Genomic DNA, 16,134 nt, shown 5'->3' with positions numbered 1-16,134 from the left:
GCTCGGCTCTCCATATGTTTTTCTGTTGTCTCCGGGCGCATTCATATGTAAATTGCTCAAGCTTATTTTGTCCATTAGATCGAAAGATGTGAAAAAACCTGCCATAGACCCTCCCCTCAAAGAAATTAGGAGTGGTTGAAAGAGAACAAAAGAGACTGATTAAAAAAACAGGTGTAAACGGGAATGTGTCTCCCTCTTCTACTTATGATCTGATCGACCAAAACGCATCTTAACACCATGTGTAAACAGGGCCACAAGCTCGTTGTTTTGGTTCAGGAGGAACTGTAAAAGGTGGCTGCTGTTTCGGTGCTCGGTGACTGACGTCTGTCTAACTCTGGATTGCATGAAACACGCTGATGACGTGTGATGTCTGCGCGAGCAGGGTGCGTGGAGGTATAGAAATGTATACGCTGAAGGAAGGACACCATATCATTGCATTCGGACTGAATGCAATGATTGGACGAACATTTTATGGTCCTACGCCTTCCACAGATGTTATATATACATATAAATACATGTAGATCACTTAACTTAGCAATTGCTATCAGGATGTGAAGAGACTTTCAACCAGCATAACAAAAAAATGTCCAAATCACCAACCCAGCCTTTAAATGTTGCTAAAAAGCTAGACTGTTCAATGGCGGGTTCCATTGTGACAACATGGCCCGCTATTGGCGTCAACACATGCTTAGTCCACTGTATATTTTTATTATAATGTCGGAAATATGTAATCGCATTGTAGGCAAGACGTTAAGGTGTGTATGGTTACAGAAACTGACTTTCAAAAAGAAACTTAACTTGAGAAATTAAAAAACTAACCCCGGTCTTTGCTAGAAAAACAGCAAGTTAGATGATGACCTAGTAGAATGACAGTATATGAGGCATTTTATAGAGTGGTATTATTTACATGCAGACATTTAAAAACATTTATAGAAAATGAAATAAAGAGATACACTCTCTTTTTATCATGGACTCCATCAAAAAGCTGATTATATGCAGCAGCTCCATGCCCTTTTTAATACTTCCCGTTTCAAATAATGTAGGCCTACTATATTTATTCAGCTAAGCCAATTTTGAGAAGCATGTCGACTCGAAACTGCAATACTGCATGTCACCTAGTGGTAGAGCCTGTCCCTTCAATCTCATATGTGTGGGCAAAGCCGTGCACGCGCACTTCTCTAGTTGGGGCGACAGTCGCGCGCTCGCCATAGAAAACAAAGCTATCCGTGCGCTTCCATTACAGCTATTGGGGCAAACCCAGCACACAGCTCTCTCTCTGCATGAACACTCAAGATGGGTTTGCAGCTCATCTGAGGGCCTTTGAAAGCGGGGCCTGTTGTGAGGACAGACAGCCAACTGAAGTCAGCGAAACGTTTCGTTTTTTTCCCCGGACTGCTTTTGTTTCTTAGCCACGGCTAGCAGCACAGCCACAATCATTGTCATTTCTGCTGCGAGCTGCCGAAGGAAACACATCGCCATGTTGTTATCGGAGGGGGCTCAGTGAAGAAGGCGAAACCGTGAGCGTGTGGAGGAGATAATCTCGTCTTTTGAGCCGAAACTCAGTCCTCAGCCGCTGACTGACTGACTGACTGACTGACATGGCGGAGCAGAGCTACTCCTGGTGAGTGCCAGCAAATAGAATCATTCAGACACAAAACACTGACATTTAACCCGCTTTAACACACGCATATATCCACTGTCAGCGCCTGAAAGGTGTGATTTTACCTTAGTTTTAACCGTTAGCACGGCTGCATTACGCTCCGGTAAAGGTTCTAGGCATATTTTGGGTCTAATGTAGCACATTAGCTCTCTTATATACGGATTTAGTGTTTTAATATCAACCGCCGTTAGACCAGAATTAATTTAATCTATTTTACCTCACAAATTATTTAAAATCGTTGTGCTGTTAATATAACGTATTTCCCGTCGTGTGTATGTGTGTTTATTTGTAATACGGTTGATTCAGTAGTGGCACAAAGGGAAATGCAGTGCGCTAACGTGCTAACACGACCGATGCAACCTGAAACATTATTAAGTCAATATAATTTCATTGATTTTATCATTATTTCACCGTTTCTCATCTGAAACAGTAGCCGGTAATCGTATATGGGGTCGTGGTGGCAGTGCTTTAGCTCATTAACTGCTCTAATCCTGTCTTTAAGGAAGAGAACTGTGTATATGTGAGGCATAGGCTGTGTTTCAAAAACCTATTGAGTTGACTACTTGGACAGCCGGTTCGGGCGTCATAGACGCACGTGAAACGTTCCAAATGTAATGCGGATATGATGGCCTAAAATGCTCTCTAGGTAGGCAGCACACTGGGTTTTGAAACATGGCCGTGGTGTGTAAACAAGATATTCAACTCATTGTGAGCTGTGATTTCTTCATTTGAACTCTCTTCAGCTCACACATAACGTATCTTCTATGGGTTATATGAATGACAGCATGTGCCTCATTCTTTGACTCTTTCAGGCCAGGCATTGATATCGCTGGAGATAGCAAATTTGGTGATCCATATGACATGTTTTGGAGCACCATGTCGATGAGTTTTGGTCCTATATTGAGATTTTTTTTTTCCAAAAGTATTTTGCAAAAATGTGCATATTATGCACCCTTATATGCATATTATGTGTGATATTGAGAACATAAGATCATTCATATATATACATAAATGCATGCATACATACATACATACATGCATACATACAGTATAGGCTATTAGATTACATGCCCATTAAAATATATTTACAATTTGTTTATGGCTGTACTCTAAGTGAATAGGTGAAATCTCATGTTTAAAAGTTTATCATTGAATTCTTTGAATTGATAAGGCAAATGGAGATGGAGTCTCTATATCGGTGGCTGATACTGATAGAAGAGTATTTTTGTTATTTTTTTTATCAGATCAATTTCACTCATCTAGTTATCCTAGGCCTGGTTGATGAAAAGGACTTTCCAGGAAGTTTGACTGGCGTGTAGGTGTTCATAACCGTCTGCATCTCTAATGCCTTGGCTGGGCGGCATTGAATGACTTTTGTTTGCCTGAACAGTCGTGGTATTGTTCAGTTGAAGTTGTCGGACAGCAAACCGTTATGATTTGCCTATAATTGTGCCTTTAGCAGCTCTTTAATGAAGTAGTTGAAGTAAATGCTCACTTGACATTATCAGTGCAGTGATCTGTCACACTGACTTGTACCTGCTGCTGCAGTTAATTTAGTACACAACACAACGCAATACAATATTTATTCAGTGACTGACCGCATGCCACACAACTACAATTCTCAATATCTATTCTCACTCAACTACCATTCTCAAAATAGTAGTTTAGTTTGCATGTGAACAAGTGCGCTAATCCTTATGAAAGATTAATGGCAACTAAGCAAGGTCTTTTGTCTTTAATAGGCTATGGTCTTCATTCTGATGAAATACTGCATGTATACTTGAAACATTAACATTCAAAAAGCATTAGTTTAGCATGTGAAAGTGCACTTTACATTTAATTTGGTTGATCTTTAAAATATGTTAGTTCTTTTAATCCTGTTTTTCCTGCATTACCAATCTGCCTACACTCTAAAAAAAAGGCTCGTAATTATAGGGGAACCTTTTTTAGTGCTATATAGCACCAATTTTGGTGCTTCAGTGGTTCTTCAGCGGTTCTTCAGAGGTGCTATATAGCACCTTAGTCAAAGAACCGGTGAAGAACCGCTGAAGAACCACTGAAGCACCAAAATTGGTCCTATATAGCACTAAAAAAGGTTCCCCTATGATTACGAGCCAAGAACCATTTTTGGTGCAATATAGAACCTTTTTTTTTTTTAGAGTGGTATACGTCTATAATCCGTAGCTTAACAAATGTCTTCGACTGTCCAATTCATTTATAACTACAACAACAAAAAGTGACATCAGTGCAGTAGTAGGCCATTTAACTATAGTAGCCTGTTTGGCCTCTAAATGAGATTTAAAACTTGTCTGGTTAGTTTGACATAGACATCCAAGGTCTTAAAGTGCTTTTTTTGAAGGAAATTGCAGTGCAGTATGAATTGATCTATTGAAAAGTGGAATAAGTGCAGGCTTTTTTTTGCACTTTTTCTAGTTGTGATTAGTGTTTTTTTTAAAGCTGGTAAATATATATCTTAAGGCTGCTAAGTGTAAGAACTTCTCACATCCGTGTGTTCTCATTTTGCAAGTTGATGCCTTTAGTCATCTGTCTTCAAGATATAATCAAATGTTTCTTCATGCATGCATTTTTGCTTCTACGCATCTGGTTTCTTATAAAATGTCAATCTGAGATGTTTTACAGGTCACCTAAAACAGTGGCTGGCAGATGAGTACATTTACCCACCACAGCATTGCACAACAAGGACCAGATTTGACAATTATACTAAGTGAAATTATTGGCTAAGCCATGATGACATTCACCCAACATATTTTGTAATGCCTTTATTGTTAGCTTATAGTGTGATAAAATGGGTCATGTTAAAAAATATTGATAGACAGTTGTGGATGGGTATTGCCACAAATTTCACAATTCAATTCGATATAGATTAATTTAGGTAGATATCAGGTATAGTACATGTCATTTTTTTTCAAGATAATAAAAATCTCGCAACTAATGCTTTAAACCAGGGGTGTCCAATCCTGCTTCTGGAGGGCCACTGCCCTGCAGAGTTCAGCTCCAACTCCAATTAAACACAGCTGAACCAGCTAAGCAAGGTCTTACTAGGCATACTAGAAACTTCCAGGCAGGTGAGTTGAGGCAAATTGTAGCTAGACTCCGCACGACTAAGGGTGCTTTGATCGGTATTTTTGGAGCTGATCATCGATCACTGGAAGCAGATACAATCTCTGATACCGATCTATTTGAAGCCTTCTTATCATGTATAAAAAGTAAAAATTTTATGAAAATGGGTGGACCCCCCCCCCCAGGTGACGATTGACACAGGAAACTATAAACAAGCTGCATGCTGTACGATTGACACAGGGATTGTCACTTGCACAATCGAGGCAGTGTCGCATCGTCACCTAAAGTTTATAATTTGCATTTCTTTAAGTCTTGCCAGTGTTTATACCACTCAGCACTCGCACGCTCTCCTAGAGACGGAGTGCTGAGTGGTATAAACACTGGCAAGACTTAAAAAGAAATGCAAATTATAAACTTTAGTGACGATGCGACACTGCCTCGATTGTGCAAGTGACAACCCCTGTGTCAATCGTACAGCATGCAGCTTGCTTATAGTACAGACGCGATGTGGTGATGTAAAGCCATTTGCGCATTTTGAGGGGGGAAAGAGAGCGCGCGCTGTGATTCACTCGTCTCACAGAAACCCTTCAACAGCGTTGAAAATGCTAGAGGGAAATGCTGGTATAGTCAATTTTTTAAAATGGCAGTACAGAAGTCAGTACTTTTGACAACACTAAAGTAGTGTTGAACGATATATCGGTACTAGAAAAGTATCGCGATACCCTGGTGTAAAAAAAGGTACGATATGACATTTTATTAGTACCGGTACTTTAAGAAGGACAGCACTAGAGCTAATAAGAGCAGTATTTCTTAATGTGCATCAATGTGTGATAGCAGGAGTCAGGACGTGTGCAGAGCTCTGCTTCCACCGTTCCACCGTCTGTCTGTCTGTCCTTAAATGAATTCAATTATAACTAAATTTTTATTGAAGATATTGCTGTAAACTTTATAGGGAGCCCTTCCTTACACATTATAATATTAAAGGTTAACAACAGAGCCCAAACTATTAGCCTAAATTCAGTTGATATTTATTTTTACGTATAATAATAACACTCAAATAACAGTACGCAAAAATGTAAACTTCACATTAGGCAGTTTTTGCAATAACTTCTAAATCTAATTATAAATTTTTTCTCCAATTCGTTGTTGAAATATAATCATTTATACACAGTGAAATATTTATTAAAACACATGAAATAATCAAGACATCACTAACAGGTTAAGTAGAATATAATGAATATATAGACTAATATAGTGCATATATTTAGAGAAAGAGTTGATTTCTCTAGTGAATAAAATTCTGTGGACACTGAATGACTGCCTGAGGTAAATGTGATGCTACATGACATTGTTTTGTTTACAAGCTGTTTTATTGAGGTATTTCCGCTGTTGAAACACTGATTGAGCAATTACACCACATATGATACGTGACAGTAAGTTGTAATGTAGCCTATCCTCAACATACCTTCAGATGTTCATTCATGTTTATTCTTTAGGAAGAGATGATCGATCGCGTTCACGCGCGCACGTCCGCTTGAACTGTGATCAGTGATCAGTCACTCCACATAGAACGTCAAAACGGCATTTATTGTTTCTTTATCGTTTCTTGATCAAATGGACTGAATTTTTTACATTAGGTCGATTTAACAGTAGCATTCAAGAAAGAAATTAAATAATCAACTGTAGCTGAAAATAAGCTTTTTTCAACAACAAAGATAAAATAAAAATAAATAGCTATATTGTAATTATAAATTTACATTAAAAAAAATATATAAAATTACTTGTATCATGAAAAGATTTTGGTCATCCCAACCTGTTCAGAATAGTGAAAGGTTAGTGTTAAAGGTCCCATGGCATGGCATTTTTCTATTATTTTATAGTGTTTCCTGAGGTGTACTTATATTGTTAGTATGATTTTTACATCATAAAATGTCATAATTTAGAAATAAAAGGCATTTTGTCTATACTGCTGTTTGCCCTGTGGCTGACTGCCCTGTTTCAAGAGGCGTGTCTGCTGTGAGACTTCAGTTTAAAACGCCCACTGTTGTGATTGGCTGACATCTTTGCATTTTAAATGAGCAGAGGGGGTGTGGTTTAACGAGGTCTACGACGCACGAGCTGCTGCCAGAGAGACGGATGGACCTGAGTTCACTTCTCATCAGTTCTCTCAGCATGTCTCAGTTCAGGGTGAACTGTTGTAGTTACTAGAAAATACTTCAGGTTATAAGTTTATTTCTAGTCGGAGGGGCTGTCACTCATGTCAGAAAGTTAGTAACTTTAGTAAATTATGGATCAGCGCTGACTCGAGACGCGAACCGTTTAGAACGATTCAGTCCGATTTGGTGAACTGGTTCGGTTCACTAAAAAGAACCGATTCAAAAGAATGATTCGTTCGCGAACCGGACATCACGGAGACGGAGCGATTGCTAACAAAGTTTTTTATAGTAACTACTGAGTTGTGAGCGCTGTCTGTCAGCGCGAGTTTATTGTGTTTGTATCTGAGAGTTCTGAATAAACACGAGTCCCAGTCACACCGAGTCCGTCTTCATCATTATTCTACCAACTTTGTAACACATGCAATGTACCATTACAGCGAGATGAACGAGTTAGTAAGTTTGATTAAAGCATTATTTCTAGATATGTTCCAATCATATGAAAAGCGTCAGTGACGCGCATTGAGTAACTTACACAGCGCAAACAAAGACACAACAGCAGTAATCGAATGTAATCCAGTTTATTGTGTGGAAAGCTGGCTAGCCTAGCCGGATACCCTCACGCTTACCCCCCTTCTGCTTAATCTAACGCCACGTTTGGTGCCTCCGCTGTGGGCCAGATGCAGTACTGGGGGTCGGGGATGTTGAAAGCCGAGCTTCGGCGTGCGTGAGGTTTATCTCTAAAGATGTGGCTCTGCCGATGTTGAGCAGAAACTCCCGACTGTATGCACATTTAAGAACAGATAGACGCGACGAGGACGTACAAAAACACTGACTCACAAGATAGAAAACACCGTTCTGTCGGGAGAGAGAGAAGCCGCAGTGTGTGCACGAATAATAAATAATTAGCTACACATAAGAAATCACTGATCACAGATCAGGAGGAACTGAAAAAAGACTTCTGTTTTCATTTGTACATCCAAACACTGAGAAACTGCCAGCATTCACTCGTTCACAAGCAATGATCTCTCGAGCGTTTGCATGGGCGTGCCAGATTCTCTGGGCGGAGGAAAGGGAGGTAACCGTTCCTGCTTGGACGTCAAACCAGGAGACTTCAGGATTGGCTAGTCTGGCCTGTCATTTTCTCAAAGGCAGAGAAAGACAGCCAGAACTCGGTTTTACACCGATCAACATTTCTATCCACTTGGGGACAATATTCAGGCTAAGGGAACTCATATTAATGTTGAAATACCTCATAAAATGAAAATTTCATGCCATGGGACCTTTAACATGATTGATAATGTGATTGTTGCAAACATCTCTAATGGTGCGTTCACACCGGACGTGATTGACGCGAATAAATTGCGCTAATCGCGCGAAGGTGGATGCTTGAACATTGAGTTTACTCGCTTCATTCGCACAAATTGTGTGTGACATTCACTGCACAACAGACGTGAATTCGCGTCATGGGAGGGGCTTCTGCCAGAGGCTCGTCTTGTTGAGAAATGGCTGACATGGGCTGTTACACGTTTTTTTTTTGTTAAAATCTACTGTTAATGTGTGACAACTTAGTTTTAAGACTTTTTCAGTCGATAATGTAGTTGTTTAAAGCTCAAATCTGTGGTTTATTTACATAAAGAGTGCCTATTTGAACATGTTATCGGAGTTGTGAGCTCCAGCGGATCAGCGGCGGTCAGCGCTCGTCAATGCCGGCGCTTCTGCCGTCTGCCGCTGGCTCTGATGTCTCTGTGGTGTGTCTCAAGCTATGATTCGTCTTGTAACGGGCGATCTTTGGTCTCATGGATCTATAATTTTTTCCTTGGCAAATCGTTTAGGCTGAGGGCAAAGTGAAGTTCCATTACTTTTTTATTTTTAGGCTATAACTGTACGTTACAATTGTACCCGACTAGCACTGACTTTGAATGTTTGACTGAATTGTTTGCTTTATTTCATGTAGGCTATAGCTTATTATACCTTTTACTTATACTTTTGTATTATTGATCATACATAAACTTGCATTTAACAAAAAGAGACTGGATTGTGTTTCATGTCATTTAATGTTATCACCGTGATAATCATATTGTCTGAGCCAGATATTAATATACAGATTTTCTCCTCATTGTTGTCACTACTAGAGCAAGCTCCTGATTGGTTAACGCGGCGCGAATATCCGCCAAAGTTCAGATTTTTCAACTTGAGCGATTCGCGCGTTCAAAACGCTCAATTCGCGCCATTTGCGGCGCCTCATTTGCGCGAATTGCGCCGCAGAATGCCATTTCGCGTCTATGCATTGACTTAACATGTAAATCACTCGCGCGAATCGTGTCCGGTGTAAACGCACCATAAGGATGTTCACACTGGCATGTAATTATTATTATTTTGAAATAAAGAGGAGGGAATGGTAAAAAAACAGAGCAGGAACATGCTGGCCAAGTGAGTTGAGTTTTTTAATAAAACATTAATAAAACAATGAATGGTAAGTTTGTCATATTCAATTACTTTTACTGTTTTTTGCCGTGGTATCGATTCAGTATTGGTATCTGTGTTTTAGTCTGGTGTCGTATCAGTCATAATTTTGGTATCGTGACAACACTACACTAAAGTGTGTGTGTGTTTATATATTTGTTGAACGCTTTTTTGTTGTTGTTGTTGTTGTTGTTGCTCAAATACATTATGGAAGTAAAATTGTTTGTAAATGCTTGTTTACTGATAGTAATAAAGCAGTACTGCATTTGTGTTGGCCTAATATGTAGACAGAATGTGTTCAGTATAAATAAAGATCATTTTAAGCAATTCGGTACTATGACAGTAGCCTTGTATTCAATGTAATGTCAGGGTTTTTCCTGGGTCAAAAATGGTCTTCGGTGGTGGCTGACAGACATGGTCATCCATACACACACACGCACGGTAAAAAAAAAAACTCTACCCACTTGATCTGCAAGCGCAATACTGAAAATAAATTTGAAATAAATTAAAAGAAAGTTTGTAACTTTTGCTTAAATTATTTTGATACCTTGATGTTTGTTTTTGTTCCTCATTTTTACACTATTTACTGATAATTGTTTTGGTAATCATATCAATATTAAAAAATAGTATTAAAAAAATGAACAAATAGCCTAATTTTCTGCCATATACAATTTTCTGCCATATACAATCAGCTAGCTAACAACAAATTTGTTCTGGGTTCACCTCACTCTAGTCTAAACTAAATGAGGCTATTTATTTTACTACACATTGTCCACATAAATAAGCTGAAAGACTGTTGATAATTAAAAATAATTCTTAATATCCACTCTTGCTAAATTGGGTAAGCACACTTGTGTTCTCATTTCAGGTGTTGTTCTGAGTAAATGATTAAACTAATTTGTGAGTTCAGTGTTGGACAGATCAGTTCTAACCAGTCGTTAAAATGATTCGGTTCAAAGGAGTCATTAGGTCGCGAATCGGACATTAGCAGACGCGTTGTGTGTGAATCCCGTCTTTAGAACGTCGCGAAAGATTTGTCAACACACAGAAAACACTTCATAACCGGATATGATTTGTTTCCTGTTTATTTAAAGTATGCTTTATGTCAGCTGGTCAGAGAATCAGTCAATGTTTTTTGAGCGCATTTCACACCCAGCGGTAATTAAAGGAAGACGTCTGATACATTAGAAAGCTAAGAATGCTTATTTTGAAGACAGAGAGCGTGCAAGCGGGGTAGGAGCTCTCTGATCGTTCTCTCTGTCACTCAGTTAACTCAAGTGCAGCAGTCATCTGTTCTACATCACTCATAAATCACAATAACTGATCAAATAAGGCTTTGGCGGGACAAATTTCTTTTGGCGGCCGCCAAAAAATTTTCAATGTAGGAAAAACCCTGTAATGTGAAAGTTCAGATAGAAACGCAGTTATACTTTCCTCAAATGTTTATATGCCAAACTGAAAAAAGTCATAATGGGACTTTAACTAGTTGTAATCTAATGGTGTAAGATGTGGACTGACAGCTGAGTGGTTTAAGCCGCAAGCATAGCGCTTAACCCTAGATTAGTCCAGGGTGACTGGAGTTGCTGTTGGTGTACTGTAATTCAGATACAAAAGTACAAAGTAATGAATGCGGTGCCTACATGAACTTCGTGTTATACAGTTAAAAGTTTAAAGGGATAGTTCACCCTGAAATTAAAATAAAGTAATCTTTTACTCACCACGCTGTTCTTCTAATGCCCTATGTCCTTCAAATTTTTTTTTCAGACCGCAAAAGGAGAATTTTTTTTTTTTAGAAACAACCTGCATGCGCTCCTCCATTCATAGTTTTCAGTCACGTGACTGTCGCAGAGCCTTGGAGGGCAAAACCACCATAGAACTCCATGGAACTGAGCACAAGCCTGTCAAATTTCCACCTTAAAACAAAATTTGTGAACAAGATGCACATTTTGTGCACTTATGATCCATATACAACTCCTACTGCAGTATTTCTAGCACTAAAAACAGTGGAACTTTTTTAAAATGCTTAATGTGAAAAACACTATAGGGTGAGTTGCACCAATAAGGATTCTCTCAAGCAAAGTTTAATGCTAATCTAGTATTTGTTTATATGGGTTTTATTTTAAATAGAGTTGTTGCACCTCTAAATTTGAAACGCAGATTAATTGCGCAGTAAAACCGTTAGAATTATAGAGCTGATCAAGCAGCACAGGCGAACAGGTTAAAGAATCCTTATTTGTGCAACCCACCCTTAAAGTGCCATAATGTACGAAAAAAGCGATATAAAAAGATCATTTTACACCTTTTTGATGATGCATACTATACACAGACGAGAATATGAACACTGCGCGTTTTCTTTATAATGGGTTTTGAAAATTCTGTGTTCATCTGCTTTCCTGTACAAAGTATGCAACATCAAGAAGGAGTAGGGATGAGTCACGATTTTCGAATATTCCATTAGTTGATTTAATTATAGAATATCGAATAGGTTGTGTGAGTATAGTCTAAAAAAATCCCCATGTTTTCAGTGCTGATGTGGTGGTGACACGCTCATGTAAGCAGAGGGTGGCGCTGCCAATAACGTAGGGCTGTAACGATTTGACCAAAAATAAAAACCTCGTTTAATTGAACATTTGACCTCGATTACGATTAATGAACGATTATTTTGCTCTTTTTTTTTTTTTTTTGCCCTCATAAGGTTTTTGAGTAAGTTCACTGATAAGGTTTGTACTGTAAATATTTTCTACTATTAAAGGTGGAATTTTTTTTTCTAATGAAAAAAGTGCGATGTGATTTAAAAAACGGTTGACTTTCAGCAGTTATTGTCTATGGAGCAGATTTCTGTTTGTTGTACATCAGATACAGATAAATTAACACTGTAGGCCTACATTACATTTATTAGAATGCATTAATGAGAGAGTGATTTTGTGTGTGAATTACTCTCTGTCTCTATTCATTATAAAGCTGTGGTTTGTACTTACTTCAAAGGTATTAAAATGTATGCCTATAACGGTTGAGTTTCTAAGCTACTTTAGTGACTTTACTTTAGTCACAGCTTCTGTCTGAGTGTTCGTTTGTCAAAATATATCAGGCATTAGTTCAACATAATACACATCTGATGGTCGAAACTCGCTTTAATGTTCAAACTGGCAGGGCTTAAACCACCTACAAATGACAAGCTTTGTGAGGACGCAGGTGACAGGTCTGCCTTCAGGGCGCGCGCGTTTTCAGAGACGCGACTCGGCTCGGCTCTGTGTCACTGAAAAAAGCTGAGCACTGAACGGAGAAGTTTTCCGTATTGTTGTTGTTGAATAGTTCACAATCGCTTTATATGTTTAAAATCCTTTAAACGCATTTACTTGACAAACTTTGAGCACGAAAGTGAAAGCGGCTTTGTGGCTTGCGTGCGCCGTCTGTGTGTGTGTGTGTGTGTGTGTGTGTGTGTGTGTGAGCGCGTAGGCTATAAGAACAGCAATTAACTGACCTGTATAAACTGTGTAAAACATGCAGCTACTATAGTGATTCTGGGCATCTATAAACACAGAAAACTGCTCCTGCATCTCTGTGTGCCTGCAAAGTGCACTTGATGTGACTGACGGGGCGGAGTCACGTGAAAACCGAAATAACCGACATGGGAAAAATACGTCGGTTAGAGGTTCTGAATGTCAGTTTCGGTTATTTTTCGATTAATCGCACAGCCCTACAATAACGCACTAAAAGCTGTCGATCAACTCTGTGTTTTCTACTCAGAGCATGATACTTCCCTGCGCCTCCGCAGAATTGGTCTGGTTTCACACTCAATTTGAACCCTGGTGCTTTTGCGTTCATCTTACGTCATCACAAACGTGCACAGGCAATGAAGAAAACAGAACGCGGGTCAATATATTGTTTTGTTTTGAATTGCCATTCATTTGCTGCCCTGATTGCTCTCGCTATGTGTGAATGCACTGCAGGCTCACTCTCTCTCGTATCTAAGATAAATCATCAACGCTATCATCCCTTACATGTATGTTATTGAACTAATGACATTGTAATCGGCTAAAACTCATGTGCTGGTTACTTTTCTTCCTGAACAAGTGCAAACCCTAGTGTTGCTTTCACATTCACACGAATCTCGGCACTGTTCGAGTGCAACCGAACTCAGGTTCTGGGTTCTCGGATTCGGGACCTCAGTGCGCACTAGGGCTGGGTATTGTTAGGAATTTGACAATTCGATTCGATTTCGATTCTTGAGGCTTCGATTCGATTTCGATTCGATATTGCTTTATTAGCTTCGATATCGATTCAATAATAAGTAAATACACATGAAGTACCTGAGTATATTTTTAAATAATGTTTGCAGTATTACCAATGTTTAAGAACAAATTGACCCCAGTATGTTTCCTGTCATGGTTTATTTAGCAGAACAAACCGTACAATATTGTACATGTGTTGAATACAAACCACAACTGTAACAAACAGGTGCTTTATTAACACCTCTAAAGTTTAAGAACGGTGTGGCAATGCTTACAGACCACTTTGGTTTTATCCACCTCTTCATTTGTTCCCGGCTTACGGCCGTTTCACACTGCAAGCGTGAGCAGTGCGTGAGCGTCACGTCAGCGTAACCACACCGTGACTGCAGCTGCAGACGCGCAAGAGTATTCACACTGGAAGCGTTTTTACAGCGTCACAGCAGCGGCTCCAATACTACATATAATGCTCACTTATATCATATGTGAGAATTTCTTTATAAAGACAACTAGCCTATATTTGTTTTTAGAAGGTGGTCATTTATAAACTTGATAGTCTTGAAACTTTAACATGGGGAGGTGTAGGCTGCAACATTTGCATGTAAATGGTAAACGACAAACACAACCAAGAAAACTGCGATCATGTGGTTTCATTCATACATATACATATACATATATATATATATACCAGGGTTTCCGTTGTCCGGTAATTACCGGACATTGGCCGGGAAAAAAATTAAATGTCCGAAAAAATTAAATCTTTTCGGTCAAATTGTCAGATTAAAATTTCAGATTAAAATCTGACAAATAGCTCTCCAAATCTGACAAATAGCTCGCCAAGAATATGCAGAACCAGCGATCAGAAGGATTGTTTGCCATTTTACAAGCCTTCTGCGGACACCGCTCCTCTTATCGATACCGTAAGCCTGCGACGTGATGCCCTCGCTGTCATGACAGCGCTCCGTGGCTATGGAGGATTGCATTTCTCCACAGCCTGCGAAGTCCTCATATGTGATTTCAGCGAAATGTATCCAGAGTGGACCAAGCTCGCCAAGATAGCCTGTGTAATCCCTGTCTCGAGTGTTCCTGCAGAGAGGGGGTTCTCACAGCAGAATCGGATCAAGACGAAGCAGCGATCGCCTTGCGGAGAACAAGGTTACAGGGCTCCAGAGTGCGACTAAATGGTCGCATTTTGCGACTAAAATTTGAGAGAGTGCGACTGAATTTTACATCCAGTCGCACATGTGCGACCAGTAAATTTGCCTGCTGTCGGTACTGGAGAAATTAAGAAAATACACTTACTAATTATAATTGATAGACGTTATGTTTGGCAAATTCTATCTTTGCCAGCCGTTTCTTTATGAGATAATATTAAACCATTTGTCCGTGATGCATTTTTGCCATTCGCAATCCAGAAGAGAGAGAGCGAGCGAGCTCTGTCACGTGAAGCTCCAGCGAACACAACACCACCGTCAGCTTTAATGAGTGAGGATGCGATGGCCAAGAGAACTACACAAAAGTTTAGTCTTCTTAAACTTTAGGGATGTGCTGTGATATTAATCTAATTTTATTTTCGATTTTGGCTTTCAAGAATTATAAAAAGATGATATGAGGTAAAACTATTCCTATAGCCGTGTTCCGTCGAGCTCATCCTTCCCTTCTCAGCTGCGCTGTCATTTCTCCTTAAACCTAAACTAAACGTCAGATTCAGTGATTGTTGTAAACTGCAGTCTCTACTATTGCTAAACTGCGGGATGTGTTTGATCATAAAGAGCTATTAAATGCACAATAATCCGCGCAAGAGACGCTGTTTCCAACTTCAAGGCGGCTTATGTGTGTGTGCTGCGAAATTGACCGATTTGCACATTATTGTAGGCTTCGTGTGCGCGTCTAAACCATCAAATAAACAACAAATAGCCGGTGTCAAAATGACCGGATTGGAGAGTAGTTATTTTAACAGTTTATATCTTAAATGGGCGTAAATAGTTTGGAGAAATAGGAGAATATGATATTATTAGTTCTACATTCGATCGGTCTTAAAGGGGCAGCGTCTAATAAACCTGCTGACGATTGAGCCATTAATTCGAATCGAACAAAAGGCAAATAGAAAATATTCACATCTCTTGAATTAATAACTTTAGCTTTTATAAGCATTAATCTATCAATTTATACAGTGAAAACTATGCAGTGTTATTTTACATTTCATTGCTTTATTAGATTTCTTTGTAGGTTTGATCTTTCTAAGTAATATTAATGTTAGCAGACCTTCCGAATGCCTGCACACTGGTCCATTTACAAATAGATGTTTTATATTTTTGTTCAAACTTTGCGGTTTCTTTTGCTATAGATATTTTACTTTTCAGATTATAAAGCCATGTTAATTATGTTCTTAATTATGTTTTTTTTATTTTTATAAAAAAAAATATATAAAGTATAATAAAAAGAACCGGTAAGAATACTGTTAAAGTACCGGATCGATAAGCAGTATCGGTAAGAGTAGTAATACCATTAAAACCTTAACGATACCGATCCCTAATACAGTGGA

The 16,134-nt window shown here is 38.9% G+C and overlaps 1 protein-coding gene across 1 annotated transcript in view; it reads left to right on the top strand.

Moving 5' to 3' along the window:
• Positions 1 to 1,180: 1,180 nt before the first annotated feature.
• sppl3 (signal peptide peptidase 3) overlaps positions 1,181 to 16,134 on the top strand; it is a 68,084-nt gene continuing 53,130 nt past the window's right edge. Inside the window, exon 1 of the mRNA XM_079804912.1 lies at positions 1,181 to 1,621. Within this exon, the coding sequence (XP_079661038.1) occupies positions 1,599 to 1,621 (23 nt within the window). The 5' untranslated portion in view covers positions 1,181 to 1,598. The remainder of the gene's footprint in view (positions 1,622 to 16,134) is intronic.

This window comes from Gobio gobio, assembly GCF_949357685.1.
Source record: "Gobio gobio genome assembly, chromosome: 22".
Taxonomy (NCBI): domain Eukaryota; kingdom Metazoa; phylum Chordata; class Actinopteri; order Cypriniformes; family Gobionidae; genus Gobio; species Gobio gobio.
Note: the sequence above shows the minus strand (reverse complement) of the source record. Positions and strands in the feature narration are given on the sequence as shown.